At 37.6% G+C, this 27,162-nt stretch overlaps 2 protein-coding genes and 1 long non-coding RNA gene across 7 annotated transcripts in view; 1 reads left to right on the top strand and 2 right to left on the bottom strand.

The window, feature by feature from the left end:
* Positions 1-20,449, bottom strand: part of svilc (supervillin c) — a 26,705-nt gene extending 6,256 nt beyond the window's left edge. Inside the window, exons 1-23 of one of the 5 annotated variants that reach the window (XM_044099892.1) lie at positions 20,366-20,414; positions 17,109-17,186; positions 16,691-17,013; positions 13,607-13,762; positions 13,331-13,498; positions 11,604-11,635; positions 10,514-10,575; positions 9,345-9,490; positions 8,446-8,665; positions 7,502-7,965; positions 7,272-7,398; positions 5,948-5,989; positions 5,791-5,853; positions 4,966-5,040; positions 4,779-4,881; positions 4,631-4,699; positions 4,355-4,538; positions 2,962-3,128; positions 2,781-2,888; positions 2,572-2,708; positions 1,457-1,604; positions 1,203-1,348; positions 328-503 (exon numbers count right to left, since the gene is read on the bottom strand). In XM_044099892.1, coding sequence (XP_043955827.1) covers positions 328-503; positions 1,203-1,348; positions 1,457-1,604; positions 2,572-2,708; positions 2,781-2,888; positions 2,962-3,128; positions 4,355-4,538; positions 4,631-4,699; positions 4,779-4,881; positions 4,966-5,040; positions 5,791-5,853; positions 5,948-5,989; positions 7,272-7,398; positions 7,502-7,965; positions 8,446-8,665; positions 9,345-9,490; positions 10,514-10,575; positions 11,604-11,635; positions 13,331-13,498; positions 13,607-13,762; positions 16,691-16,971 — 3,074 coding nt within the window. In that variant the 5' untranslated portion in view covers positions 16,972-17,013; positions 17,109-17,186; positions 20,366-20,414. Of the gene's footprint in view, positions 1-327; positions 504-1,202; positions 1,349-1,456; positions 1,605-2,571; positions 2,709-2,780; positions 2,889-2,961; positions 3,129-4,354; positions 4,539-4,630; positions 4,700-4,778; positions 4,882-4,965; positions 5,041-5,790; positions 5,854-5,947; positions 5,990-7,271; positions 7,399-7,501; positions 7,966-8,445; positions 8,666-9,344; positions 9,491-10,513; positions 10,576-11,603; positions 11,636-12,306; positions 12,656-13,330; positions 13,499-13,606; positions 13,763-16,690; positions 17,187-20,365 lie in introns of those variants that run through there. The other 4 variants (XM_044099893.1, XM_044099895.1, XM_044099894.1 and 1 more) reach the window with 4 other exon arrangements.
* LOC122821727 lies at positions 13,681-16,064 on the top strand. Its single transcript, XR_006369057.1, has 3 exons — positions 13,681-13,767; positions 14,806-14,907; positions 15,847-16,064. It is a non-coding gene; the product is annotated as an uncharacterized LOC122821727 (long non-coding RNA).
* A 1,524-nt stretch (positions 20,450-21,973) lies between the features above and the next one.
* On the bottom strand, positions 21,974-27,025 carry cdk21 (cyclin-dependent kinase 21). Its single transcript, XM_044099904.1, has 8 exons — positions 26,856-27,025; positions 26,371-26,627; positions 25,859-25,991; positions 25,623-25,790; positions 25,365-25,474; positions 25,198-25,248; positions 24,617-24,749; positions 21,974-22,851 (listed from the first exon to the last, which is right to left on the bottom strand). The coding sequence occupies exons 2-8, from the start codon at positions 26,598-26,600 to the stop codon at positions 22,774-22,776; spliced, it is 903 nt and encodes a 300-aa protein (XP_043955839.1). The 5' UTR covers positions 26,601-26,627; positions 26,856-27,025; the 3' UTR covers positions 21,974-22,773.
* Between the last annotated feature and the right edge of the window lie 137 nt (positions 27,026-27,162).

Genomic DNA, 27,162 nt, shown 5'->3' on the forward strand with positions numbered 1-27,162 from the left:
CTGAACAATATTTTCCATGGGATTCTGCACTGAACCCCATTAAAAACGTTATGGTTTTTCCACCAAATATTGATTTCGGAACATTAATGTTGTTGTTTCTAAGTGAATATGAACTTGTTTTCTTTGCAGTAGTTGAGGTCTGTAAGTTAGTTTTGTCTTATTTCAAATGTAAGGACATGTTTGCAACAGAAACTATGCAAAAATACTTTGTAAAATTTAGTGTTTTTGTAGTGTGCCTCTCAGTGTCATTAAACAGATTACTGTATCTTGCAGTTTGAAGGACTTTATGTCTGCCAGTGGTTTATAATATGTCATTTTTGAACATACGGCTGAATGCTGGGGTTACACTGAGTGGGATCCAGTGGGTTGACTCGACAGTTGCTGTAGTCGTACTCTCCAACCCACACCTGGTGAGTCAGCTGGAGAGCAACGTTCTTCCTGCTGGGTGAAACATCGCGTCCATGCCACAGATACACCTCGCTGCCAAAATCGAACACCAGGACCTGGAAGCATCAGAGCACCAGAGGTGGGTAGCGTAGACACAAATTGTACTCAGAATATTTTTACAGTACTCATGTAAAAGAGAAAAGTTTATGTTTTTTTTTAAAAAGTAGCAAAAAAGTATTAGGTAAAAAAGGCTACTCAACTGCTGAGTAACTGACCACAATTTAATATTTTTAAATCATTTGAAACAGACAAAACATAACGTTATGTGCAAATTCTGATATTTTAAAGATTAAAATAAATTTCAAAAACAGTATAAATAAGTAGAAAAAACCTTTTTACACACAAAAATATTTAACTTCATAAAAAAATTATACTTATAGTAGGTAACGTGTATGTTAGGAGAGGGGTATGTACTAAATATTGTTTACTGTATCTTTCTAAACTCAAAATGACTCAATAGGCTCAGCAGATAGAAAATAACTTTAGAATTAAACTGGTGTAATAAGAAGTAGTCTCACTTTAACATAAACTTTATGTTTGTGACTGTGCTTTACATATTTCTGATTAAAATATGTTTTTTCTTTCTGCATTGAATAGAGTATGCAGTCGCAACAGTTCATAATAATATTACTCAAGTAAACGTATAATGTACAACGCAGTAAAAATGCTACTGGAAGTATTTTTTTCCCCAAGATGCAGCTCAAGTAAATGTAAATGAAAGTATCTAGAAAATGGATGTTTACTGAGGCGCTGACCTCAGAGGAGTCCAGCAGGGCGGTGCTGGGGATGGAGGCCCAGGCCTGTTCATGAGGCACCAATCTGTCCTCCATTAGGCTGTACACACAGTTGGACTCCACTACGCCTTGTTCAAACAGCTCATCCTCATCTGGAGCACCAGCACCTGTGGGAGGAAACAAGCAAATACCTGTATAATGCAACAAAACTAGCATATATGTAGCTTTTGTTTTTCTGCATGGCTGCTGAAAACTACATGTGTTTCTAATTTAACCTCTGTAATGTTTTCTTTCTCCAAGAAGACTCCAAAAGTCTGCAGCTTCAGGGCCGTCAGAGTTCAGCCCTTCGTCCAGGTGGACGACCTGGGAGGCGCGACAGCCGAGCTCCCTTCGGCTCTGGATGAAGGCGGCCAGTTCAAGAGCCTGAAAACAAAAACTGTTTGCAGTTACACCAGAAAATAGAGAAGGCAAAAATAAGAAGAAATGAAAACACTAACTGGACTTCCTGAGAGTCCTAGATCACAGATGACAAACTGAATGCATCAAACGCAGTAAACAGTTTCAAGGAACAAATATACCAGCAGATAATAGCACATAGTCTCAGAATTTGGATGGGTTGTAGTTCTGTTGAATTTCCCCATAAGATGAATTAGAGGGCAATTTAAAATATCATAGTTTAACCCAGTGGTTTTCAAAGTGGGGACCACCAGGGGGCGCTGTGGGGGCCTCAGACAGTTGGAGGGAAGATAAGAAAACAAAAAAAAATCCAAAAAACCTTTTAATCGTAACTGTTTCATCATAATTGTTGTTTTCTGTTATTCAATCCCTTTTTAAAATAAAGTATAACCTAAAATAATTGACTTAAATGTTATTTCTGATGCTCAAACTGCCTTAAAAGACATTAAAAGATGCAAATAAACAAATAAGTTGATTATTTAGAAGAAATATTGCCTAAAACGCATTCCTTTAGTGAGAGTAGCAAAGGATGCTGCTGCAGCTAAAATCATCAACATGTGAAAACTTCCGCCCCTTCAGCTTGACTAACATCAATGAAATGTAAAACTGATCCCTTGATTTGTCATCAACCAGTAACTGATTAATAATTGGATGCAAAAGCTGCTTGACAGAATAAAAAAAATTTTTCACAGAATTTTAACTGAACAAAGCAAAAATGTATTTACGGTATTTTTTTTTTACCTTAAATGCGAAATGTATATATTTTTTTACATTTCTGGTTTATTTACTGCTCTGATTATGTTGTTCTTTCAGCAAATGGGTCTGTTTAGAGTCCAGTTAATGATGAATCAATGACTAAATTAGTTCATTAATAATCGATGTATCACAATTAATCTGATGAATTGTTTCACCCCCAAGTTTGTCCTTTGGGTACCTTGGCTCTCTCCTCCTTGTTGGCAAACTCTCCGCTCCACAGGATGCAATGATCGGGATCGACGAGCAGGAAGCAGTCTCCGCTGTTCAGCGATCGGACCGAGGGTTCGACCACACGTACCTGGACCTGCCACCTCCCTGCCAAAGTCCGGCGAGGATGATTAAATAGACAGCAAAATAAGCAAACAAATCACTAAAATATTTACTTACCTTTGATGTGAATAAGCATCAGGTTGCTGAATGGAGGAAAAGACTTGCTTATCTCCTTCTCTGAGGATGTGACAGGATGTGAATCTGGTGAGGAAGAGTTTTTACAATCTGTAGACAGAGGATTAAACGACATGAAGCAGCTGAGTGAAATAAACGACAACAAATGAGAAAATGAACTCACTTTTTTCTGCTTGGCCCCTCTCCTCTGCAGCATTGTCGTCCCTTTCCCCCATGTAGTCCTGCCTGATGTCGTCTCTGGCCGCCAGAGCCCTCAGCGGGTTTCTGGAGCCCTGAGTCCGACGGGACGGACGAACCGCCCGTCTGTGCTCTGCGACCGCTGAGCTGAGTCTGCACACAAATACATGATGATCAAACACAACCAGCAATAAAAACGCTGACTTTTCAACCAAATAACCAATGTTCGTTTTGCTTAAATAAGTAACACTGGTTGTTGTTCAAGTACGTTGAGATGTCTGAACATATCTAGAGGTAACCAGCAGATGTCACTCTCACAGCAAAACCAAATTAGCAAAATCTTCAATACTGACTACATTGAAGGAAAATTGTTCAATCATCAATATAATTTTATTAGCTTTACTCCTTTGTGTTTCATGTTTGTATCCAATTCTTCAATTTTTAGAGGCAAATGCTGTGTTTAGGGTAATTTACATCACAATTTTAGCTCTAGATTTTAATAGTTGGAAAGAAAAACACAAGATTATTTGTGGTATTGTTTTAATCTACCATAAAGCTTTAATATTTTGTGATGACTATAATTGTCAAAAGGCTGGAAAACATCCAAACCACTAGTTGAAAAAAAAAAATCATAAGTAAAATAAATAGTTGATCACAAATGCCCCCACAACTATAAACAAATAATTTTTTAACCATTAAATTGTGATCTAATAATCAAATCCAGTCTCAAAACTGCAAAAACACAAAATCTTACCACGTATTTTTGGTCCAGTTTCATGTGTAAATATTATAGTGGACTTGAAACAAGACAAAACTAACTTACAAGTAATTTTCAGCAAGACATGGAAGCTGGTTTTAAGTAAATTATTCCTTAATAATGATTTTAAAAAAACTACTGGCAGGTTATTTCACTTATAAGTTGACATTTTCCCCATGAGACAAGTTAAATAATCTCCTAGTGAAATTAGTAAATGTTTATCAATATTAAGGAATAAAATAAGCTTATGTATCTTGCTGGAAAGCTTCTACTAAGGTAGTTAAGACATTTGCACTAGAAACTAAATGAGGAATGCTTGAGAAGGTTGTTTTTTTTTTTTTGCTGTTGATGCTGGATAACTTTAGAGTAAATTAAGAGTTTAGGGATCTTACTGCCACAAACTGGCAAGATTTCCTTTTCATCTAACCTTTAACATGCTTTTACAGGTATTTAATGTGAATAAATTACATTAAAATGAATGAAAAGTATTCAATTACTCGCCCAATGATCTCACCCAAACTTCTTTATACTTTTTAGAATTTAAAATAAAATGAAGCAGGTAAAAATAAATCCCCCCTTTCTTTTACTTAAACCATAATGTTGAGAAATCACCAGAACTCACATGGGCGTGCTGCTTTGGCAGAGGATAGCGAGGTCCTGATCCATCTCTGTAGCTGCAACATCGCCGCAATGTGTGGGGCCGCCAGATGGAGGAGGCGGCAGGCTGCCACAGAAACCTCCGTCTGATATCTTCAGACTATCAGCAGGTGTCTCTTCATGAGGAGGGTCGATGTGCAGGACAGTCTCTAGAGAAGCCGAAGACAAAGAGAGACAAGTGAAGGAAAGAATTTAGCATTTAATAAAAACTCTGAGTTTGAAGAGCTGATGCAGCTCTGACCTGTTGAAGCATCGCTGGAGTCCATGTTCTTATAGGAAATATCACAACTGTCTGTTTCAGCAGGAGATCCTGGATGCAAAGTTTTCAAACACAGGAATGTTAAATTAAAGAGACAAACCCAGATCAAATCCACAGGAATAAAACTCACGTCTCTCGATGTTTATCTCAGTTTCCTGCTTGTTGCTTTGCTGCTCTGTTTTCCTCTCTTCAGCTTCTTCTTCCATCTGAAGCTCAGGCTCAGCTTCTTTACTCTACACAAACACAAACAGATAGGTGAAGATACAGATCACCTTCTCAGAAATTCACAAAATAGAAAAAGTGACAGCATATATCACCTTCTGTCTCCATTGCGGTTGAATCGGGCACTTTGTGGGAGTGGAGACTTCCTGGGCCTCAAAGCACATGTCAGTCTGAAGATGAAGAGAAAAGAAAATACAAGGAACAGATGATTTCATGGACATTCAGAGACATTCACGATCAATCGTCTTAAAGTTACTCAATGAACATTTCAAGTAAAAGAAGGATGTAGTATTTACAGAAAGGGAAGCTTTAGTTTTCAATGTTGAAACAGGAGTAAGTCTGAACACAAGAAGCATTTTTGCAGAACTGCTATTGCAAACAAGCTGCAAAGCTGAAACGATGAAGATGAAATAAGATCTTTAAAAAATCCCTTAAGGAGGCACAACTCTGGATGAATAAATAGCACCTTAGGTGACAAAGTGGCAAACTCATGCAATGAAATTCTCAAATTTCACACAAAACACAGTATTACCGAGGGAGTTTTTTTAAAGAGGTGGGGAAAATGTATGCTCTTTTTCTCTCTTCCTTTCAATTTTTCTTCTGTAAAAAGTTTTATTTTACGTTTTTCTCTTTTTTTGGTCATCTACTGTTTCTTATAGAATCAAAGAAATCTAGAGAGCACGAAAAAGTTGCTTGTTTTGTTAGACATGCTGCTTGTTGCATCCTGTGCAGAAAAGGAGCAGATGGCAAAATGTACAAAACATGGAGTAAAAATGGTTGTTAGAGTGAGTGAAATGTCTCACTTTAGCTGCAGCCACCACATTTCTTTGAATGTGCTTTGAAAAACTTATGACTGCATGCTGAACACTCGAAATCATGACAAGCAGCAGTTAAAGTCCCATACAGCAAGTCACAGTTACCTGATTAAAACACATGATATATTGGGGTGTATTGATAGCAAAGACAGATGCAAAGACAGGTTCCTGGGAGAGAAGAAACAGTAGAAGGCTAAAGATGTTTGGTTCAAACTATATTTTATGAGCATACAGGACTTTGATTAGTTTTGGAAAGCTTTACCCAGCACTGAGGTGTCTCAAGAACAGGGCTTTCTGACTTCTCCTACAAAAGAAAAACAAAAGAAAGGAAAGTCATGTAACAAATTATCATAAAAATAAAAGAGGAATGAAATCAAACACAATAAATATCAGATTTACATGTAACATGGATGTGCTGCTGCAGAGGAGATCGTTAGGTCATAAAGGGGGTAAAATTTAACTACCAAATAATTAAATGTTTGTTTGCATTCCGCATTCCCACCAACTGTTATAAACCACATAACTGGTATGAGTATGTTTCCCCAGTAACACGAGTCTGATCTCATACCAAATGCAGAGTGCTTGTGCTGAGAGATGATAAATCGGGTTTCAGTGAGACCGCCAAAGGTCCAATTAAACCACAAGTCCAGTCTCAAAATTTAAAGCCAGCTGAACGAGTGAACCCACTGACTTCTAACACAGCAAGTACAATATGCAAATGAAATGAAAGCTAAAGAAATTGCAACATGCAGCTTAAAAAATTAAGAGACCAGTGACTGAACACCTCCTGGTTTTTCCACCAAATATTGATCTCTGAACTCTTCCTGAGTTAAAACATTAGTATTCTTGTTTCTAAATGAATATGAACTTGTTTTCTTTGCATTGAGGTCTGAAAGCACTGCATCTTTTCAGTATTTTAACCATTTCTGAAGATCAATACTAAATTTCTCCTGGTAACTTTGGAGACATGTCAGTAGTTCATAGAATAAAAGAACAATATTCATTTTATCCAAACTTAACCATAAAGATTAAATTCAGAGAAACTGATCATTTTAAGTGGTCTCTGTTTTCCAGAGCTGTATGTTGTACATTAAGCTTAAATGCTTTATTTGTGGTAAATAATAAAATATACATGACACGAGATTTTTTTTTTTTTCGTATTTAAAAATTTTTTTTTTGCGTTACAGCGAAAAACAACAGTGTAATTTCTTCAGATTTTCTTCAGATTGAATAACCAATAAAAATGTGTTTAAAGTTGTAAATTGGAAGGCAATTAATAACTTTCAGTTAAAGTAAAATAAAATCAGAAAAGTATACCAGGCAGGGAAGCTGCTCAGAGAAATAAAAATCCTTTTAAAACACACCAAAGTTAGCGGCTGTGATAAGAGAGAGAGAAAATAATAATTTTGTAGGATGCTGTATTTATGACATGTCTCCATCTACGTATTTTTTAAGAAACAAACATTTTATACTTTTCTATGTGGCCCGGTAAATGTTTAGAAATGTAAATAACTGACACTCTTTCATTTATTTGCGTTATTAATTTGAATTGTTTTCAAGGACATAAATGCATGTCTGTTCCTTACTTTTCCTCTCAGTGACTCTGCTGTTTCTTGTAGTTTTGGCGAACAAACTCTGACGGAAACCAAAGCTTTTTGCTCGGGTTTGTCTTCTTCCTCAAGCTTCCCCAAACTCTGCTCTTCACCTTGTGTTCTGGACAAATCACACAGAATAAAAAACAAGTATGTGTTTTAAAACGTTGTTCTTTATGTTTTCATATCAGAGCCACTAAAGAGTGAGAGCTCATGCTACATACCCAGCATCAGAGCCGTTTCCCACAGAGGAAATGATCTGTGAATCCAGATCAGATGAGAGTTGTGTCGGCGTCTCCCTCCTGTTTCGAGCTCTCTGTCTCCATGGAGCTACTTTGACTGATTCGTCTCTGTGTGGTTCCAGCCTCTCAGATCTTTCCAACCTTCCAAACATCTCTGGATCTGTGCAGTCTTCACCATTCTGCTGATTGAGCAGCGGCAGTTCCTGCCCATCTGTCCCGCTCCGCTCCGAGTCGTCAGAGCGGCTCTTCTTCAGGATTCCCTTCAAGCACGGCTCGGAGTTGTGATCCTGTAAGCCCCGCTGTGTTGATTCTGGTTCTGAAAGTTCGGATTTCGGTTGTGTGAGGCGCACCTCGCTGGGTTTCAGGTTAACAGACGAGGCCTGCTGTCTGTCGTACAGATTTGGGGACAAACTGAAGGCTGGAAGCTGAATGGGGCCTTTCTGAAGCTGAAGTCAAACGGGACAGAAAACAAATGTAAATTCACACACGTACACACACAGGTGTTTTCAAGTTCACACTCAATAGGTTGCCGCTAAATATGAATTGCTATGTACTGTTATACTTTCCAACGATGTTATGCATGTTATTATAATATATGCTTTTGTTGTTGTTTGTTGTGGTTTTCCTGGTTTTGTTTTTTCTCTTTCTGCACGTTTAGAAGCAGACTTCTTCTTTCCTTTTAAACATTTTCCGCACTTTTCTCCCTTTGTTTGTTGTCTGTCTGTTACATTTGAAATAAGCTCCAAAGGTTTCATATGTATATCAAGCAAAAGCTGTAAAGCTCTGCAGAGATCATTGAGGTTTTTCTGAGTTAAACTTTCAAATACAAAATTCAAATTCAAAACTATTTGATTGATTGCAAAGAGAAATTAAATGTTATAACCCATTAATACAGGATTTAAAACTTTGACTCATTTTCTCCTCACCAGACTGACTTCATCCACGGTGATGGGCTGGGTGCGGTACCGGGCCCCTTTCTGTTTTCGCCTCTCTGGTGGCCCGTCAGCAGAACCGGAGCCATTCTTTCCAGATACGGACAGCCTGTTGAAGAGGGCCAGCTTCTCCCTCATGCTCATTCTGCAGCCCTCATCTCCGTCCTCCACTGACTCAGACTGTCCAGACTGGACCTCCGCTGCAGGAGGAGCACTGCATAACGCGACAAAATAAGCTACAACCATGCAGAACTGTGCCATCAGAATATTTATTCTTTTTTCAAGACCTATAAAATACTGAGAACACATTGGTGAGCACACCGTGTTCCTCCACTGCCTTTATCGCATACAGTGTTGTTTATTTTTAGTGAGTCCACCACACTCAATTCAGCAGCTGGTGATTCAACTGTAGAGCTAAAAAGATCTGCAGCTTAATTTTATCCAAGTAACCCTTGATTGACTGCATGAACTAGAACTGCATCTGTAGTTTTTTCACGAAGCAGTGGCGCTGAAAAAAATAAGGCCTTTTACCTCTTAGAATGGGAAAATCTGACACACATTTTATATATAATGCTCTATACTGCAAAAATACAACATTTCACCCAGTATTTATGGGTGTCATTTTTGTGCAAATATATTAAACACTTGAAATGAGGCTAAACTAACTTACAAGTAACTTTTCAGCAAGATATAGGAACTTGTTTTAAGTTAATAATTCCTTAATATTGATTTTAAAATGTACCAGCTCCACTGGCAGATTATTTCACTGATAACATTGGGAAAATGTCTTGTTAAAAAGGAAATAATTTCCCAATGAAACCAGTATTTTTTCATCAATATTAAGGAATTATTGACTTAAAATAAGCTCCTATATCTCGCAAATCTCTACCCACCTCATTGAAACCATTTCCTCACAGGTGATTTGCTGAGTGAGAAAGCGGAGGTTGTTGTTACGCCGCATCCTCCGCTCATGTAAGCTGCTGGCTGAGCGAGGCTTCAACAGAGCTGAGGAATCGGAGGCAGCTGATTTTTCCAGTTCCTAAAGAACCAAGAAAAGTATTAACATCAACTCATCAAGGCATCAAATGATCCGAAGCTTTCCGCAAAGGTGGATCCTAATGTAAGGATTTAGCAGAAAGATTGTAATCTGTAATTTTCCTTCATTCCTTGATATGTGATTTCAAACATGGAAAACTGTTTTATAATCATTTAGAGGGGTATTAGTCAGAGTTTATACATTTAAATTACTGAGAGATGACTCAGAGCACTGCAGTGTCCTGTATTGATGTGTCATGGAAAAAAAAAACTATTTCCAAGCACTGTTCAGGTAAAATCACTCAATCAGGTTTATTTATGAATTGTGCACAACTCAGAGAGCTCATAGGACAATCAATAATGAAGCAAGTCTGAATGGAAAGCCCTGCCAGGCAGAGACAATGCATGAGTTTTATACAAAAGGGAAAAGGGATCCAAAGCATGGGAAACAGACTGGTTCCCATGCAGCTGGGGAAAACAACGTCCAACCTTGTACATGTAACCCAAATAGTGAAAACTTGGTGCACTTATTCTAGAACTTATAATAAGCATATAGCAATACAGCTAGCAGCTGTAACCTAACTGTAATTTTTCCACATTAGATGCAAGAAGGCAGGCGAAGTGGCGCTGTAACTAGTGGATAAAGCACATTGGCAGCTTTCTTCCAACAGGTCACGGTGTAACTGGAGACCTGCAGGTTTCGGTTTCATCGCTGGCCGTCTCTGCAGCGCAGCAGGCTAATTTTACCACAGCTGCTGGTTGTTAATGGCACGACAGTGTCTGGCACATTGTCACCTGAGTCATTGGGAATAAAACTGAAACATTTCAGCTTCTGAGTGCAACAGGCACCTGGTCCACGTTTCCACCACACAACCTGGATGTTCTACATGTTCAATGATACTTTAACCATCCATCCATCCATCCATTTTCTTACACCCTTCTTCCCTAATGGGGTCGGGAGGGTTGCTGGTGCCTATCTCCAGGTGAAGATTTGCAATGAGGTTCTTGTTTCAGAGCACAGGCTTACTTTAAACAGAGACATCTTGGCAGCCACGCTCATTTTGGCTCTCTCGTCTGTTTTCACATCCGCTGGAAGAAGAAATAAGAAAAGATATAAATGGTGAAAGGCAACACACTTAAATTATTACTAAATATTAACAGAGATGGAGGCACTAATGACTATTCTTCTTGAGATGAATGGAGTATAATTACGAATATTTTACCGCTTTATGGTTATTTATGTTTCATCTGAAGGTATTTCAACTTCAGTTTCTTCAGTATTAAAAATAATCTTTTAAATTTTTTTAAGAGATAAGTTCTCATTTCTCAAATGGTTGAAATATTTAATAAAATAGTTCTTTCAAATAATAATATTTCAATAATTTCTTTAAAAAGAAACCGTTAACAACCCTGAACCTTTACAACGTTTAGATAAAACCTTGTCTACGTTTTAGATGATCTTGCAAAGAGTGGCAAGAACTGAAGTTTGCAGATGATCTCCATCCAATCAGATTGAACTTGAGTTATTTTGTAAAGATTTTAGTTTCAAGATGTCAAATTTAGAAGAGACATGATCCAAAAAATGAATGTGGTTGGGACTGAATAGAAATGTACAGCTAATTTATTTTTAGGTTTTTATTTCTTCTTGCAAACAACTAATAATTTTCCTCTTACTTCTTTAAAAATAAATGTATATGTACATATATTTCTTAGAATAGTTTTGTCACAAAACATTATTTTCACACGTTTAGACAAAAAAACAATGAAAAATAGTCCTTTCTTTAAACCGTAAGTGCAATAAGAGGCACCTACTGTTTGTTTAGCATTGTACAAACAATTAAAACCACATATAATCTTTTTCTGCTGAGGTCAAATAAGACAAGAGGTGACTTTGGATCAAGCCCACATAGTTCCTCACTCGTAAACCTATCATCTCTCACCATATTAAACAAAGTGGGCCTCCAAATATAACCTGGTTTATTTCCCTTGCAGTTATAGGAATTTATAGAGACAACTCGGCAAGATGGATGAACAAATACAAAACATATTTCCTGCAGAGCATGCAGAGAATAATACTCTTGCTGTAACTAAGCCTTCTACTACAACAAAATTTTTACCTTTCTTGTCATTTTCATCTGCATCCAAGAGCCTAGAAGAGGAGACCATGGTGTTAAATATAAATATGAAAAGCTCAGCGTTCTCACACAGATCCAGCTTTAAATGTACTGTGAAAGTCCTTGTGCTTCTGTTTGCAGATTCGGAGAATCAAGATAATGCGAAAAATTTGCATTCTTGATAAAACGTCTCCGTTGATCTCAGAATGAAGGAGAGACTCATGCAAACCACCCAAATGTTTCTGTCTGAAGCCTCAGCTAAAGGGTTACTTTTTAAATTGAAATACCAAATAAAAATGTTTTCAGCTAAGAAAAACCTGTCAAAGTTTTCTTAAGAACAGTTACGGTTCAATATTGGAAGACATCTCAATAATAACAATTAAAACCTTAAAATAAATCCATTAACCATATTATTAAAACACAAATTGTAAGACAGCAACCTCCCCATTTGTTAGCACCCATCTGAAAAATCTATTAAAAGTAAATAAATAAATTAAAACTGAATTTAATTTCAGTACAGTTGAATATATTGTTTGACAAAACATCCAAGTTAAGAAATAGTTGCTGATTAAAGTTTCTGTTACTAATTTGTTTTCACTGACTTCTTGTTCCCCTCGTATATAAACACTGAGGTTCCTTCTCTTAGCAACTCTTCAAATTGGGAAAGACAACATGTACAGCTGGCTACAAATAAATCATTTCTCACCTGAAATCACACATCTTTACAGTCTGAGTATTAATTAATAAAGAGAAAAAAAATCTCCAAAGCTAACACAGCAGGAGAGCAGCAAAGCAACAAAGTGCATCTCCTTGGAGTAGCCACGTCTCCATAGCAACCATTCCGTCAATAACAACTGGCAGTTTAAGAGGCATGTTGGAAAAATGCCTTTTCTGTCTTCCCAGCTTGATATCTGCTGGTAGAGCTTTAACTTAGGGCTGGGAAATAAATCAATAGCAATACATACTGCGATAAATAACCACTAGAATATATGTAAAATTGAATTTTCAATAATTTCACTGAACTTCAACGTAGAACCGCACAGCCTTCTGGGAGATGTGGGCAAAGGAAAGGCTTTGGCTGCTTAACCTCTCACAACTAGCAAAGCAAGTTTGCTAGTCGCTCACTCTTTGGTTACCTAGCAACAACCTGTTGAGTGACTTACAAAGCAGCAGTTTCATGTTAACTGAATAAAACACGACGGTGAGGTGAGAAGGGCGAAAATGAGAACAGTTTGATACAACAGGAAAGGTCACATCACCAGTTTGGCAATATTTCAGATATTTAAAAGAAGAAACTGATCAATAATTACCATTATTGACTGATATGAAACCCTTATACTGTGATGTGTTTTTCAGTCATATTGTCCAGACCTAGTTTAACTGGAACCATGACCTGAAACAAAACGCTCCAGAAAACCGATGAATGGGAATATGCAATATGCCAACACGGAGGATACTTCAACATCCCTAGAATGCATGCATAAAAAAAAAAATACAATAACATTTTAACTGGAAAAAGATGAAAGCTTAAAGATCCCCATTTTGCTTCAACTTTATAAAATGTTAAAGAGGAATTTTGAGTATTAACAGGATTTCCATTTTTTCCACTTGCATGATTGAACTCAAATTAAATTCTAAAATATTAAGTATGAAATCGAGCTATGGGTAAGATTGATTTATCTAAAGATTTACTTTACCAGTTGCTACTAAATATGAGAAACATCTCCTACCCGGTGCTCTCCTCCATCTCGTTGGCTGTGATTGGCTGGGTCCTGAAGCGCTCGCTGGTTTTGCGACCCCCTCCTGACCCTTGAAGGTAGCGCCTGCTCCGCCGTCGGCCTCCCTCAGAACCAGCCGCCAGGTCCAGAGAGGATGTGGTGTGGCCAGGATCGGGACCACTGGTTTCCATAAACACAGAGAAAAACAGGAAAAGAAAAGGAAAGATGGCGGTAAACACTCATACGAAGGTCACACGGTTTGGATCACGCTCTTGAAGGCAACCCTACAGTTTCTCCTGTCCTGCTCTGCCCTCTGTCTGCTGGAGGAGGGAACTCCTCAACTGGCCCACCGACACCCGAGTGTGGAGCTGCAGGGCATCGGGACCTGAATGGACAAGGAGCCCTTCCTCACTTGGGACGCTGGCAGAATCTTGGCAATTCTGGCTAAAGTGAGTGAAAATGCAGCAAACGTAAAAAAAATTCAGAGTTGCAGTTTTCCATCAAGGGTTGAAGTGTTGCAGAGAAAGATGCAACTTCAAGGATAAACGAAGAGCCTCTGAAATCACATGAGGAGTCAAGACAGGACAGGGGCAGCGAGAGAAAAATCAGAGTGGTTATAAAACCCCTGCTGATTTGGAGTGGTCAGTCTTAATTAGCAACTAAAGCAACTGAGGAAGTCAGCAAAGAAGAGAGTGAGCGGTTTGAATGACTGAGAAATACCAAATGGCTGCTGGGATTTACATTCATAAAGTAACTTCAACCTGCTGTACATTTGGAGGCCTTAATAAGTGCATAAAAAGGGCAACGCCGATTTATTTATCGGCCTGTAGATTTATTGGAGCCTATTTCCTTAAATTTGGGAGATTGGTGATCCATCGATACTTACATGTGAAGCCGATCTTTTTCATCCATTTTATCTAACTCAGCAAAGGTCTAACAATCAACCACTGTCGTCTTCTGTTCTCCTGTGAGAGGTTTGACTGACAGACCAGCCCACCAGGTCATGTCTGCACATTTGCATTTAACAATAGTCACTCACTGTTGGCAATTCAACAACTTTCTTGCTATATTTAGCAACATTTCCAGCAAAAAAATTGGAATCAGCAGGTCAGGCTCTTTGAAGATCGATAATCTGTGATTGACTGAACAACTGCAATGGTGAACTCCTACTTGAAGGAGTGTACATACGACTGACATGGCAGATATTACGTCATAAACATGATGTAACACCTGTCATGAACATGAATGTCTGAGTGCTGTCATGAAGTGTTATTCGGTAAATTATGACACTTTTAATGCAATCTTGTATAAAAAAGTGTATTTGTTTACCAAATTACACTTACTGTCAAACATTCATGTTCAGGTGCTACATCATGTTTATGACAGTGCCATGTCAGTCTTATGCACATCCCTCCAAATAAAGTGTCAACAAAAGTATTTCTGAAGCTAGTTTATAAATCTGCTTCTACATTTCACATTTCATACAGATTTGTACTGCATACATGAAGCTCCAAATTCAGAAAACAAACTCAGAGTGGACAGCATTTCAAGTAACTACACAAACAACAAACTTATAAAGGGAAACAAAGGTAAATGAGAAAAATGTCTTTTTTCTCTCTGTAAGTCATGTCTTTAAATTTTCAAAAATTTTAACCATTACAAATTAAATTCTCTCTAGTTTCATCCTGGTTATGTAAATATGATGTATTTTTATTGTTGGCTGGTGAAATTAGGTCAACACACACTTAAGTTCTTACGTAGAAGCCAACTGGACTTCTTCTCTTGTTTCTGCAAGAAACAAGAGAAGAAGTCCAGTTGGCTTCAACTTAAGCACTCAGGGTTGTCACCTCGTAGGTGACTGAGGAGCTATAACAGCATAGCTCAACACACCTGCTCCCTTACAAACTGATACAAGAAAAGAAATATGCAGCCAGATTCCGCGTGACAGATACAGAACCTTACTGGTATTCATCTGCCTTTTTTCACATTAAAAATCACAAACTTTAATGTATTTTAAGATTTTTTAAAAAGGTTTAGTCAGAAATCAACAATTATAGTGGAGGAATCTGTCGACATATAAGCCAACATGTGGAAGAAGATGAGACCAAAACTGACATTTTGTCTAACACACCAACCACCAAGTTAAAAATCTAAGGATAATAAAGTTATAATGGTCTAGTCAAAGTAAACCCACTTGGAGCAAAATGCTAAAACATTAATGGGTATAAATACCTTTAAAAAACACTGTTTTCATAAATTAACTTATTGAAACAAAACAGAACTCATGCAGCTTGATGACATACTAATAAAATACTTTAATATGCTTAAGTGTTTACACATGATTTGCCTCCTATGATACACTGGTGCAGCAATTCTCTAAGTTCTTTTAAAGCTCAAATCCACCAAGACTGTTCTGATTGTTGTTAGTGTGAGAGAAACAAGTTTTATTTGATTGGGATAGAAATTAAAAGATATTACCACCTTAAAATATGTCTAATGAAGACCTCTTATGCTTCCATTCCTTTCAGAAACAGCCGTTTGAGGGCATCTTGTCATTTTAAATCCAAATATGCTGCTGCTGGACACAACCGCCAACTCAACGTTTACATTTTCACGTGAAATTGGCTGCAAACAGATGCGCAATTATACAACCATGTACCTTTGAAAAGCATAAGTGGAGCTTCCTACACATCCAAGAATGCAGCAAGTGGTTCCTGGATGGTAAGTCAACAACAAAACACTTGTCTTTTCCAGCAGCCATTGTCCTGCCTATACAGTAGTAAAGCCAGCTGAACAAAAGTGCTGGAGCTTGGCGTGGGTTGCTAGGTAACAGGCTGAGCTTCCAGTTGCTTGCTAAGTGAGGGGCAGTTCCTGCTGATTTGTGACGTTACACTTTGGAGGTTTTTGAAACAACTAACTCTCCAGGCGACAGAAAACCTAAACATAGAGCCAAAAACTGGCTGGATGTTTTTTTTTGAAGTGCGTACATTTGCAGTAGAAACGCAAATGGAAATCCAAAACTGTGTAGAATGTGAGTTTTGCATAATACATTCCCTTTTAGACAAAAATATGCCTATGACAATTTCAGTAATGTAACAAATCTTAATTTCCATGACAAATCCTTTTATAGCTATGGTTAGAAATTACAGTGGACCTTGTATGACCAGGGATTTCTAGCCCAAATAGATGACAAGATCTTTGGAGCATAAAGAAAATTTGTGAACCACCTGGATGACAAAAATTGAACCGAGAGGAAACATGGAATAAAAACATTGGGACACACCCTATATCTGAAACAAGTGTTCATAGTAAAACTTTATATAAGAATAAGAACCATTAATTTTAGAAATAATCATCTGTCTTCCACCTCACCTTCTCAGGTAGTTTGGCTCTCCAGGAGCGTCAGCCTTGACTCCATTTGAAACATCTCGCGTTCTGCCGTTCACTCTTTCACCAAGGCTGTCTGAGTTTAACTCCCCACCACTTGCTGAGGTCACTGGGTTGATCAGCTCCTTTCCATCCCGTCTCACCCACTTGGAGGGAAGCTCCTCTAAGTCTCCGTAGCGTTCGGCCAGCTCTCGCCTCCTCTCGGCCTTGTAGCGGGCAATCCGCTCTGCTCTGGGCTCCAGAACCAGCTTCTCTGAGGCATCCATGTCCCTCTGATTTTTTCTGGTGTTTATCTGTTACTCAACTAACTGCAGAGCATGGGGGAAGGAAAAGTATACGGGAAATTTGTCCTCTGCTTTTCAGCTTGAGCTTGAATTTTTGCAGCATTCAGATTCCATCCGACCTGAGGACTTTCTTTGCTTTGCTCATCGGTTATCAGGTGTCGGAGAACATCAGTGCCTCTGGAAGTGAGATGTTTCTCCTGAAAGATAAAAAATAAAAGTGGCATAATAAAAGGTCAAGAAACATACTGGATTTTATTAAAGGGTGTCAGAGTAAAGTTGAATGAATACAAATGCAACCTTTTTTTTACTTTCCCAAATGTTTCAGCTTTCTCCATGTTGTCTTGTTTTGAATATTTTAATCATTTTGTTGAAGCCATTTTAAATACATTTCACTTACAATAATTTAGAACAAATGCAAATAGAAAATAAATATAAATTTCACTACAAAATTCCCTCCATTCTGACATTTATTGGCTCAGTGTATGTTCAACTGAAGAAGAGTTCTACAACAAATCTATAGGAGTAGTTAGTGCACAGAAAATGTGAAGAACAACAGTATGACTTTGTTTTTGAACAGTCCTACTCTTTTTGCGCACATTTTTTGTGCGCAAAATGATTAAATGTCCACATATAGGATTTGCAGTTTTTGCATAATATGCTTGATCTAGTTCCACCTCTTTTCCTCCTTCTCTCCTCCATGTAAGATGATCGGCACCAGCCTGCCGAGTCAAAAATCTCCTCTTGCACTGAAATTCAACACCTCAGCTCCACTCAGGGTGTGAGTCTCTGCAAAGTTTGCTAATCTTTTCTGCAAAACTAATAGTAACTTAAGCAACTTGCATCAACACTCAACAGGGGATGTTATCTAAGATAAATTAATGCTTTGTCAGATTAAATAAGCTTTCAAATGTGTTTAAGCACACATGCAACATCCTGTATGAAATAATATGTTCCCAAGCAACCAAGGACACAAACCAAGGAAAGTCCCTCTAGTCTGCAAGGAAAACTTGAACCTGAAATCTATTTTTAAATATCATTGATGTAATATATTTAAAACTATCATTTTGAATCATGACAAAGTGTGATAAAACTTAAAGAAAAACTTAGCAAAATCCCCAAAAGGTGTGGAGATCTAATGATCATTACCAGTTGGGATAGCATGAAAGTCTTTCGTAAATGAGATGTGGATCAAGACTTTTGCACAGCACTGTATGCAGAAAAATAAATGTGTTTCCATGTGTGTGCGTGCGTGTGTGTGTCTGTGTGCTTTACTAAACTGTAGATGTCAGCATTCCTACAGCAGGAAGCACAATGGAGGAAGAACAAAGAGGTAGGAGTCACAGACGCTGTGCACCAGATGAATCTGCTGTGAGGCTGAATGGATGTTCTGGCAGCAGAAGTCCAACTCTAAAAGATTTTAAGTTTATCGATTGAACTGCTACCCACAGACTGGTAGATTGAAACCCAGCAAAAAGCAAAAGAATACAGATTAACTAAACAAGGGTTCTGCAACAACTGGTCAGACCTGACTCATCTGAACAAAAAAATGTGATATCCTACTTTATAGGAGCCCCAAGTTTACAATCTAAAGCTTTACGCTTTCCCAGCAAGAAAAACCTTTAAGCTTTAATATACTTTGAAGATGATTTTATGACCAAAGTGGAAATGAGGTAATGCAGGTGCTGCCCTGTTTTGGACTAATTGTAGTTCGATTAAAAGTTTTTCTGAAGCACTGGAGGCAATATTGCAAATGACACAAGACAATCTAAAAATTTTAAACTTTAAGGATATCTAATGTAAACACCTTTTCATAATAAGTACCGTAGTTGTCTTCCCATAACTGCAGCAGTGCATTCAATCAGGAGATCACTCCAGTCGGTTGTCCATAGAGACTCCCAGATGTCTAATTTCTTCCACCTGAGTAATGACTGTCCTATTTATAGATAGATATAGTTTTGGCTCAGTTTTTAATTTTCAATTTGATCCAAATATTATGTTTTTGGGTTTAGATATGTTTTAAACTAATTTATTTGTGTGTAATTACAAATATTCAATGCAAAAGTTTGGTTTCAACAACAATAAACTGTTTTCTATCTGAAAATAAAAGCAGAATAAGCTTGTTAAGATATCAAGATGGCTCCATGCTACTGAGAACATAAGCTTAGCAGTGGATGCAGAGATCCTGCTCAAATGATCATGTCAACGCATGCACAGGTAAACATGTCATTAAAACAAGAATTCAATCCTTTTAAAGATCAATTTTTTCCCCTTAAATTGTTATTATGTATGCTCTTTGGTCGTCTTTGGATAAACACAAGAAAGAATTGAGATTGCAGAGAGCAATAGTCATGTGAGCTGCAGAGAGGAGAATGCAACCGAGGCTCAACAGGGATCACAAGCTTCTAATCCTGGAGCACTTTCAACACAAGCTGGAAATACTCCCAGCAGCAGAGAACGAGTGCAGACAGACTCACATCTGAACATTGGCAGTTGGAAAATATTCAACTAATTATTAAAAGTTGTAAAAAACTCTGTGCTTTATTACAAAACTGTTAGAATAATTCAATATGGACATTCTAAATTAACCTAAAATCATTTGAAGTGGGAGGGGAATCAAAAGGCTTCTGCAGCAGGCCAGATTAAAAGGCTGGCCAAGAATAAGCCTCTGACCAATTACACCTACCCTGCTGGGTTACCTGCACCAAAGCTCCCAATGATCTCTGTAACTCAAGGACAAATTCCTGCAATCCACAAAGACAGCCTTGCATTACACTATCCATAGGTAAGATTAATACTAAACAGATAGGCCCTTTATAAACACAGGCAGCAGGCCTGACAGGAAGAGCAGTCTCTCCACCTTATGATCCATCTGCTTCCACTCAAAGTGCATTAATGCTTTTGCATTATGCATGATGTTAAAAACTTCCTGCATCGAGTAGAGCCAAATATTTAGTTTTAAGTCTCTAACATGGTGAGATTATTTATAAAATCTTCCTAATTATTGAGTATACTAGCTTAGAGTAATATATGAATACTACAAAACTTGTGAAATATTCAATTAATCCTTATAAATTTGGAGAAAACAGGAGTGAAATATGCAATTTGTACTAATATTTTTAGAAAATTCTCACCCTTAATTGGTGATAAACTTGATATTTGTGTTATAGGCTATTAGACATCAACTTCGTACTGTTTGCTACTCAAGACTAAAATGAACACTTCCGCAGGTCAAACCAACAGGTGGGTCATTTCTCTCGACTGTAAAATTACAAAGTTCATTCCGAACTGCTGCTTGGTTCTGGACTCTTAATGGGTCCTCGAAAAAGTTAGATATAAAACTTTACTACATGCTTATTGAAAAGAAGCGTGTACTTACATCGAATGGACGCCGTAAGCCTTGTCCCTCCCCACTGATCCTTCCCCGCGGTGAGTCGCTCCAAATGTAGTCAGACTCGCAGCTGGGGGTGGCTCTCCGTATTAAGGGGAGAAGGTATAAATAGACGGGCGAACCCTGGGACGCCCCTGTCACGTCCGGACGTGAATGTTGCGGGCTCTCCCTTTGAGCCGTTCTGATATTTACATAAACTCTTAAAGCTACTATTCAAAGTTTACCGCCGCATCATTAAAGTCGCTTTAAATATATTTTCTTATCTATATAATGACATGTCGTGGTCAGTTCGTCTGTTTGTGTGAACTTATTTTGTGACGATAAAATCTGCTCACTCCAAAACGAGCTTCAAAGCAGTGACATCATATGAAATTGCTAAAAACTTTTCCCTATATTTATACACTTAAATCACAACTTTTGTTTTTACTTGTGTACTGTACAGATACAACTTGTATGTGACAAAATAGGAACGCAGCAGAACAAATAGCTTGGATAAAATAATCATTTTGAGCCAAGGTGTCGTAAAAACAATGAGTTCCAATATGAAAATATTTTGATTGCTTTGTTAGCAGATATAAAGGGTTAAATCATACCAGTTACCCTCACATGAATGCATTTCCCCATAATCCCTGTAAAAAACAGAAAGATGTAAGAAAACAAAGAAAGTTTGTTTATGCTACTAAAGTAGCATAAACAAATGGAGAGCCACTTTACCAGTAAATCAAGAAAGGAGGTAAACATGAACACCAATCAAATTAAAAAATTAAACAGGAATAAAAAGTGATCCATACCATTTAAAGTCCTTTAAAATGATTGCTGTCTTCTTCACTCTTTGCTTCAGGTTTGCAGCATCCATCATTGCAGTAATAGATTATTCTCTGTTTAATAAGTATGCAACTTAGAAGCATCTTTTATTTTTGATTTGTTTTTTCTCTCTCTATCTGCCCACTTTCCTTATTTTCTAAGGCATGTATTTCACAATATGGTATCTTGATCAATCACAACTTCAGACAAAACTTGAACAGACCCATTAAAAGCACATCTATCAAAAATTATTTGGTGTTTATTAAGAGTATTTCTATAAAAGTTAGCTAAACGTGTCATTTATTTGTCCTTTCCTTCCATGTCAAATTTTGGTTGTGCTTGATTTTATGTTACTTCTTCAAAGTTGGTTCCTAAACAAAACATTAAAGAAATAATTTTTATTAAACTAATTTAAAAGCAAAAAACTGCAGAGTTGCAAAAATTTCACAAAATTTGATTTTTAGGGGGCTTCATAAAGAAACGCCACAAAATAAAAATAAAAAAATAAATAGAAAAATAACAAAAACAAATTATTTTTTTAAAAACGTAAAAGAAAGTTGAAAAAATATTAATAAGTGTAGTTTACATGCAATAACATTAATTTTAAGCAGTTTAAAAATATGTATCTATATATTTTTCATGTTCCTAATTTTATTTACCTAATTTATTTTTTGTTTATTGCAGTTGTTTATACTGATCTGTTTCTTTTCTATCTCACTGGTCGATTATTAACGCATAAAAAATAATTACGGTAGGTATGAGAAAATTGTGAAAGAACAGTCAGGGGCCAAGTCGAAGCAAATCATCTTGTTGTAAACAAACCAAAAATGCTACAAGAGCGCCCTCTTTTTTCTTTAAATGAAATTACATCTTGATTAAAAAAAATGAGCAGGTAACAGAAAATAAATTGTGTTGCTTCTAAAAGAACAGGCAGAACAATTATTTATAGAAATGTTCCACAAATGAACAACATAACTCAGAAAGAGGGCAAAAAATATACTTTTCACAATATGTTAATACAAACGTAAAAACAGGTGCAATCTGCATCCATTACACCATATATGTCTTCTCAAAAATAAAATTAATCACATCTATAAAGTGCTGCATTGCAAAAAAAAAAAAATAAATCTCCAGTAAAGAGATACTCGTAAACTTAAAGGTGCTCATATTGTTTCTTTAGCAGCATACAACCAAACAGACTCCATATGTCGAACGTTAACACTTAACACAGAAACTCGACATTTAATCAGAACACGGCACAACCCAACTGAAAAACTTCTGTTCCTTTCGTTTGCACGAACATCTATAAGGTTTAGAAAAAAGGGTACCGAGTTTGAGAAAAGTATCAAAAATAAGTCTCGCTTTCCTAAAAGTTTTGTGACATAAGTTCCACAATCTGTGAGTCAAGCTCATTTGTTCAGGCAGTTCCCCGCCTCCAATGCAACCAGAGTTTCTCATGATGCTGCTGATTACAGATTTAAAAGCTTTAAGCGAACAGGACGGTGGATTTTATGGCACAATGCTGATTTCTCCGTTGGCTATTTCTGATCACAGAATCGCAGCAGCTTTGGCTCGTCGTTTGGCGGGAATCTTCAGTGCTTCACAAAGAAAGGATGAGTCAGGGCCTTGGCGGCGGAGATGCGACGGCTCGGATTGAACAACAGACAGTGCTGCAGGTGAGAAGATTTCACACCGTTTTAATACTATAACATAATAAAACATGATTGCTGAACAAAGGTCATAAGTTGTTCTCCATAAATCGTGACTTTCTTCCTTTAAGTCTCTGTGCACCACAAATCTGGAACAAACTTCCAGAAAACTGCAAAACAGTCAAAACTCTGGGCGCCTTTAAATCTTGACTAAAAACCCACCTGTTCAGAGTTGCTTTTGATACAACTGAAAAAATTAACAATGGCACATTACTAAATGCCATGTTTCAATTGTTGACTGTGTGTTTTATCACTATATTTTGTGTCTTTACGATGTCATGGAGAACCAACTTTTAGTTTTGTACTCCACTAATCTCATTTCAATCAAGGGTGAAAACTTGCCTGTTTACAGCTACTTTTGATTCATATCAACTAGAACATTTTATAGTGCAGTTTTTTCTTTTGCTGTGCTTGTGTTGTTGTTTAATCACGTAAAACACTTTGACCTGCCTTGTTGTTGAAAATGTGTTATGTAAATAAACTTATTTTTTTTCTTCTTCTTTTTCCTTCTGTGAAAGTTTTTTGTCAATATTTAGTGCCTTATGATCACAAACACCTTTTGCTCAAACGCAATCAATTTCTGAAATCCTCCAGAAAGTTTAGAAAAAGAAAACAAGACAGCACTTTAGTTTTAGTTTTTTCAACTTTCTATACAAGTTTTTTTTATTATTGTATATCACATTTCACCAACAAGTTAGTTCAAAGTGCTTTACATAAAAAAACACCCAAAAATAAAAAGCAATGAAAACATCATGCAGTCAGGAACTGAGAAAACATTACATTTTGATGAGTCCCACGACAGTTTTTCAAACTCCACATGGTTATATTTGTAATGGTAGGACTTTTTCTTTCTTTCTTATGAACAGGCTGACTGTCTTGCTGATATGGTCATTTTTTTCTTTTGTTTTTGGATTGTTATCACTTTCAGTTTATTGGTGGAGTTCATCACATTTTTATTGAAAATCAAATCACAGATCTGCCACCACACTCAACAGGGAAGTGCTTCCTGGTGTGCTTATTTTTTTCTTTAAAATATTTGTTGAAGAGAAGTTCAACCTTAGTCTCATCTAAGCAAAGCTCAACCTTCTGGTTAGATTCATTACATGTTTATATTTGTGATGGTAGATTTTAGATTGTTAGTCCATTATCTTCTTCCTCCTTTCAAGCATAAATTATGATCCTTTATGTCACGATTTGTTTCCAGAGTGTTTTTTGATACCAGAGGGTTGCTGGTGTTTATCTCCAGCTAACGTTCTGGGCGAGAGGCGGGTTCACCCTGGACAGGTCGCCTGCTGCTTCTTTCCAGGGCAACACAGAGACAGACATGACAAACAACCATGCACACACACACTCACACTCACACCTAAGGAGAACTGAGAAAGACCAATTTACCTAACAATCATGTTTTTGGACTGTGGGAGGAAGCCAGGGAGAACCCACAAATACACTGGGAGAACATGCAAACTCGGTTCAGAAAGGCCCAGGGCCGGGAATCAAACCCAGGACCTTCTTGCTGCAAGGCAACAGTGCTACCAACTGCGCCACTGTGCAGCTCGTGATTGATTCATGTCTCTTGATTTATTCTGCATAGAATATGAAGGAAAATGTTCCTAATAGCAGCCACTGTTCTTCCTTTTAGCACCGTTTGACTGGGTTTATGTGGCTGGGAGAGAAAATCGACACATTTCCAGGTTAAACAGGGAAGCAGAAGCATGGATGTGCTTACAGAGAGCAGGTCGTTCTCATCTTGGTCCAGGTTGGGCAGCAGGTTGGTGCAGGAGCCCCTCGGCCCCAGGCTCTCAGAGTACAAGATAGGGCTTTCCTGAGGCCAGTCGTCCTCACTGGGCAAACCGATCACCCTGCCAAACAGAGGACAGATCAATAATTAAGCCTTGCCAGGAGGACAACCATAATTTTTTCTCTATTAATTACCATTTTTATTTATTTTAATGAATAAAAATGTGTTCTCAATTTCAGTTTTTGTTATTCGTCACGATGACAATTTATTCTGGTCGGTAAATTGTCCCAGTAATTAGTGAGATAAACAATAAATATTGTTGTTTTGAGATCATTTTCAGATAATATAAAGGCAATGGAATAATAATATGAATTTGTCCTCTGAAAGATACAATGAACTATAATATCCAAAACAACCAAAAACAATAAATAAAACACAAATAAAAACCACACAACCGAAACGATAAGTAAAACGGATTATGAAGTTTCTGTAAACAAAACTGCTCTTCAAAAAATATGAATCATCAGAATGGAAATTATAAATTTTAAAATTATGCCTTTTATACTCACTCAAAGATTTTTTGCAGCTGCTGCACCTCTGTGTAGCCCTTAAACAACGGCCTGCAGAATAAAAGGGCAAGGCTGCTTTATTCTGTGCTTCACTTGCGTTTGTGTGAAATATTGCAAAATATAAGATGAAACTCCAGACTCGGATGTTTGTGTTTCTTTTTACTCACCTCAAGAGGAAAAGCTCAGCAAAGATGCAGCCAGCGCTCCACATGTCCACTGAGGACATGTAAACAGAGTTCAGCAGCACCTCTGGAGCTCGATACCACAAGGTCACGACCTGAGTAGAAGTGGGAAAAGAATACAAAACAGAAACATATTTGAACGGAGGCGGAGAAAAATATGAAAAACATTTCACACCTCAGGCAAGAAAACAGACTGCTGCAGTGGAGAAAATCAGTAAAACGTCTGACTTAAATAACACTTACACCGGGTGTAAGAGCGATATTATAGGTGTGAATTCGAGCGAGTCCAAAGTCTGCAATCTTGATCTCTCCTCGACTGCTGACCAGGATGTTCTCCGGCTTTAAGTCTCGATGCAGGACGAGATTTGTGTGCAGGAAGTCCAGTCCTCGCAGCAGCTGCTGCATCACATCCTGGGACCAACATCGCAGCAGTTGAACAAGCTGCAGTGCTGAAGTGAAATCAGATTAGGCGGTCTCACCTTTATCAAGTCACGGCCCAAACCACAAGCGGGAGCCTTCGACAGAAAAGTGGACAGGTCCTGATCGATGTATTCCAGCACCAGAGTGAGGTCCAGGGCCGAGCCAATAGAAACAGCAGATGCATCTAAGAGCCTGCAGAACATAAACGTTTGCTAGGTCATAGGAGGTCTTAAAGTACAGAAAAATATAAACTAGAAATAAAAATGAGTGTCTATGAAACAGGTTTGTGAAAATATTCCTCTAAAACCTTCTGCTGATTCTTAAATGATTAGGTTTAACACAAAACAAGAGACAAATCATAAATCTTATATTTAGTATCTGCTGCCTGTGACATTCTTTTACATTACTCAATAATGTTTTTCCATTTCGAATTTCTTTAAATGTGGTAATAGACCTATTTTAGTACTGTTATTAATCCCCTACAGGGAGAATTGAGATGGCATCATAAGTATTAGAATATTCAGCAAAAGCTTAAAAGGTGAAAATAAATTTAGTTTATGCACAAACCTACTTGACAATGTTTGGATGGTTGAAGAAGCCCACTTTGCGTAGCAGCGCCACCTCTCGGATCATGAAGGGAGGGATTCCGGCCTCCTCAGACTCCCAGCGAAAGTTGAACTTCTTCACCGCCAGGAGGCGCTGTTTCTCCCCAACCTCTCTGGCTTTGTAAACTTTCCCGAAGGAGCCTTCACCGACCTCCGCTAAAAGCTCATAATGCAGAGATTCAGGGCAAAAGTCCATTTTTCCCCTAAATTCAGCGAGTTTAATCTGAAATATAGAGAAATAAGTTAAGTTTAGAGCAACAACAAATGAATATGTCGCGTTTTCTTGCTTTAGCTGCACTCGGAATAAGCTAGCCAGCGTGGCTATCAAAATAAATATTTTTGAGAAGAAACGCGACGGAATTATCCACAACAAAACCACATTTCATAAAGTTGCTATATCGCAGCACCAAAGTATTGAATCTTCTATTATTTCGACAAATTATTATTTTACCTTAGCTCGTCTCCTCGTAGCAAAATCACCATCGCCCGCCAGCGGTGGAAAAATGTATTTGCATAACTCTGACCAGCATAAAAGATTATGAGAAAAAATAAATCACACCCCTTTTAATCGCCAGCTAATCAGAAAGCTTAAAGTCCCCATTTTAAGACGTCCAGTCGTGGTACACGTGTCCCTGTTCCTGCTGATGCCTTCAGCTGCAGCCAAAAAATTAAATATGGAGTCTGAGTGTAAATACATAAAAGGCTAACATAAATATAATGAGGATAGAGTGTGTTTTGAGGGAAAGAAAATACAAGAA

The sequence above is a fragment of the Gambusia affinis genome, linkage group LG19 (genome assembly GCF_019740435.1).
Source record: "Gambusia affinis linkage group LG19, SWU_Gaff_1.0, whole genome shotgun sequence".
Lineage (NCBI taxonomy): Eukaryota > Metazoa > Chordata > Actinopteri > Cyprinodontiformes > Poeciliidae > Gambusia > Gambusia affinis.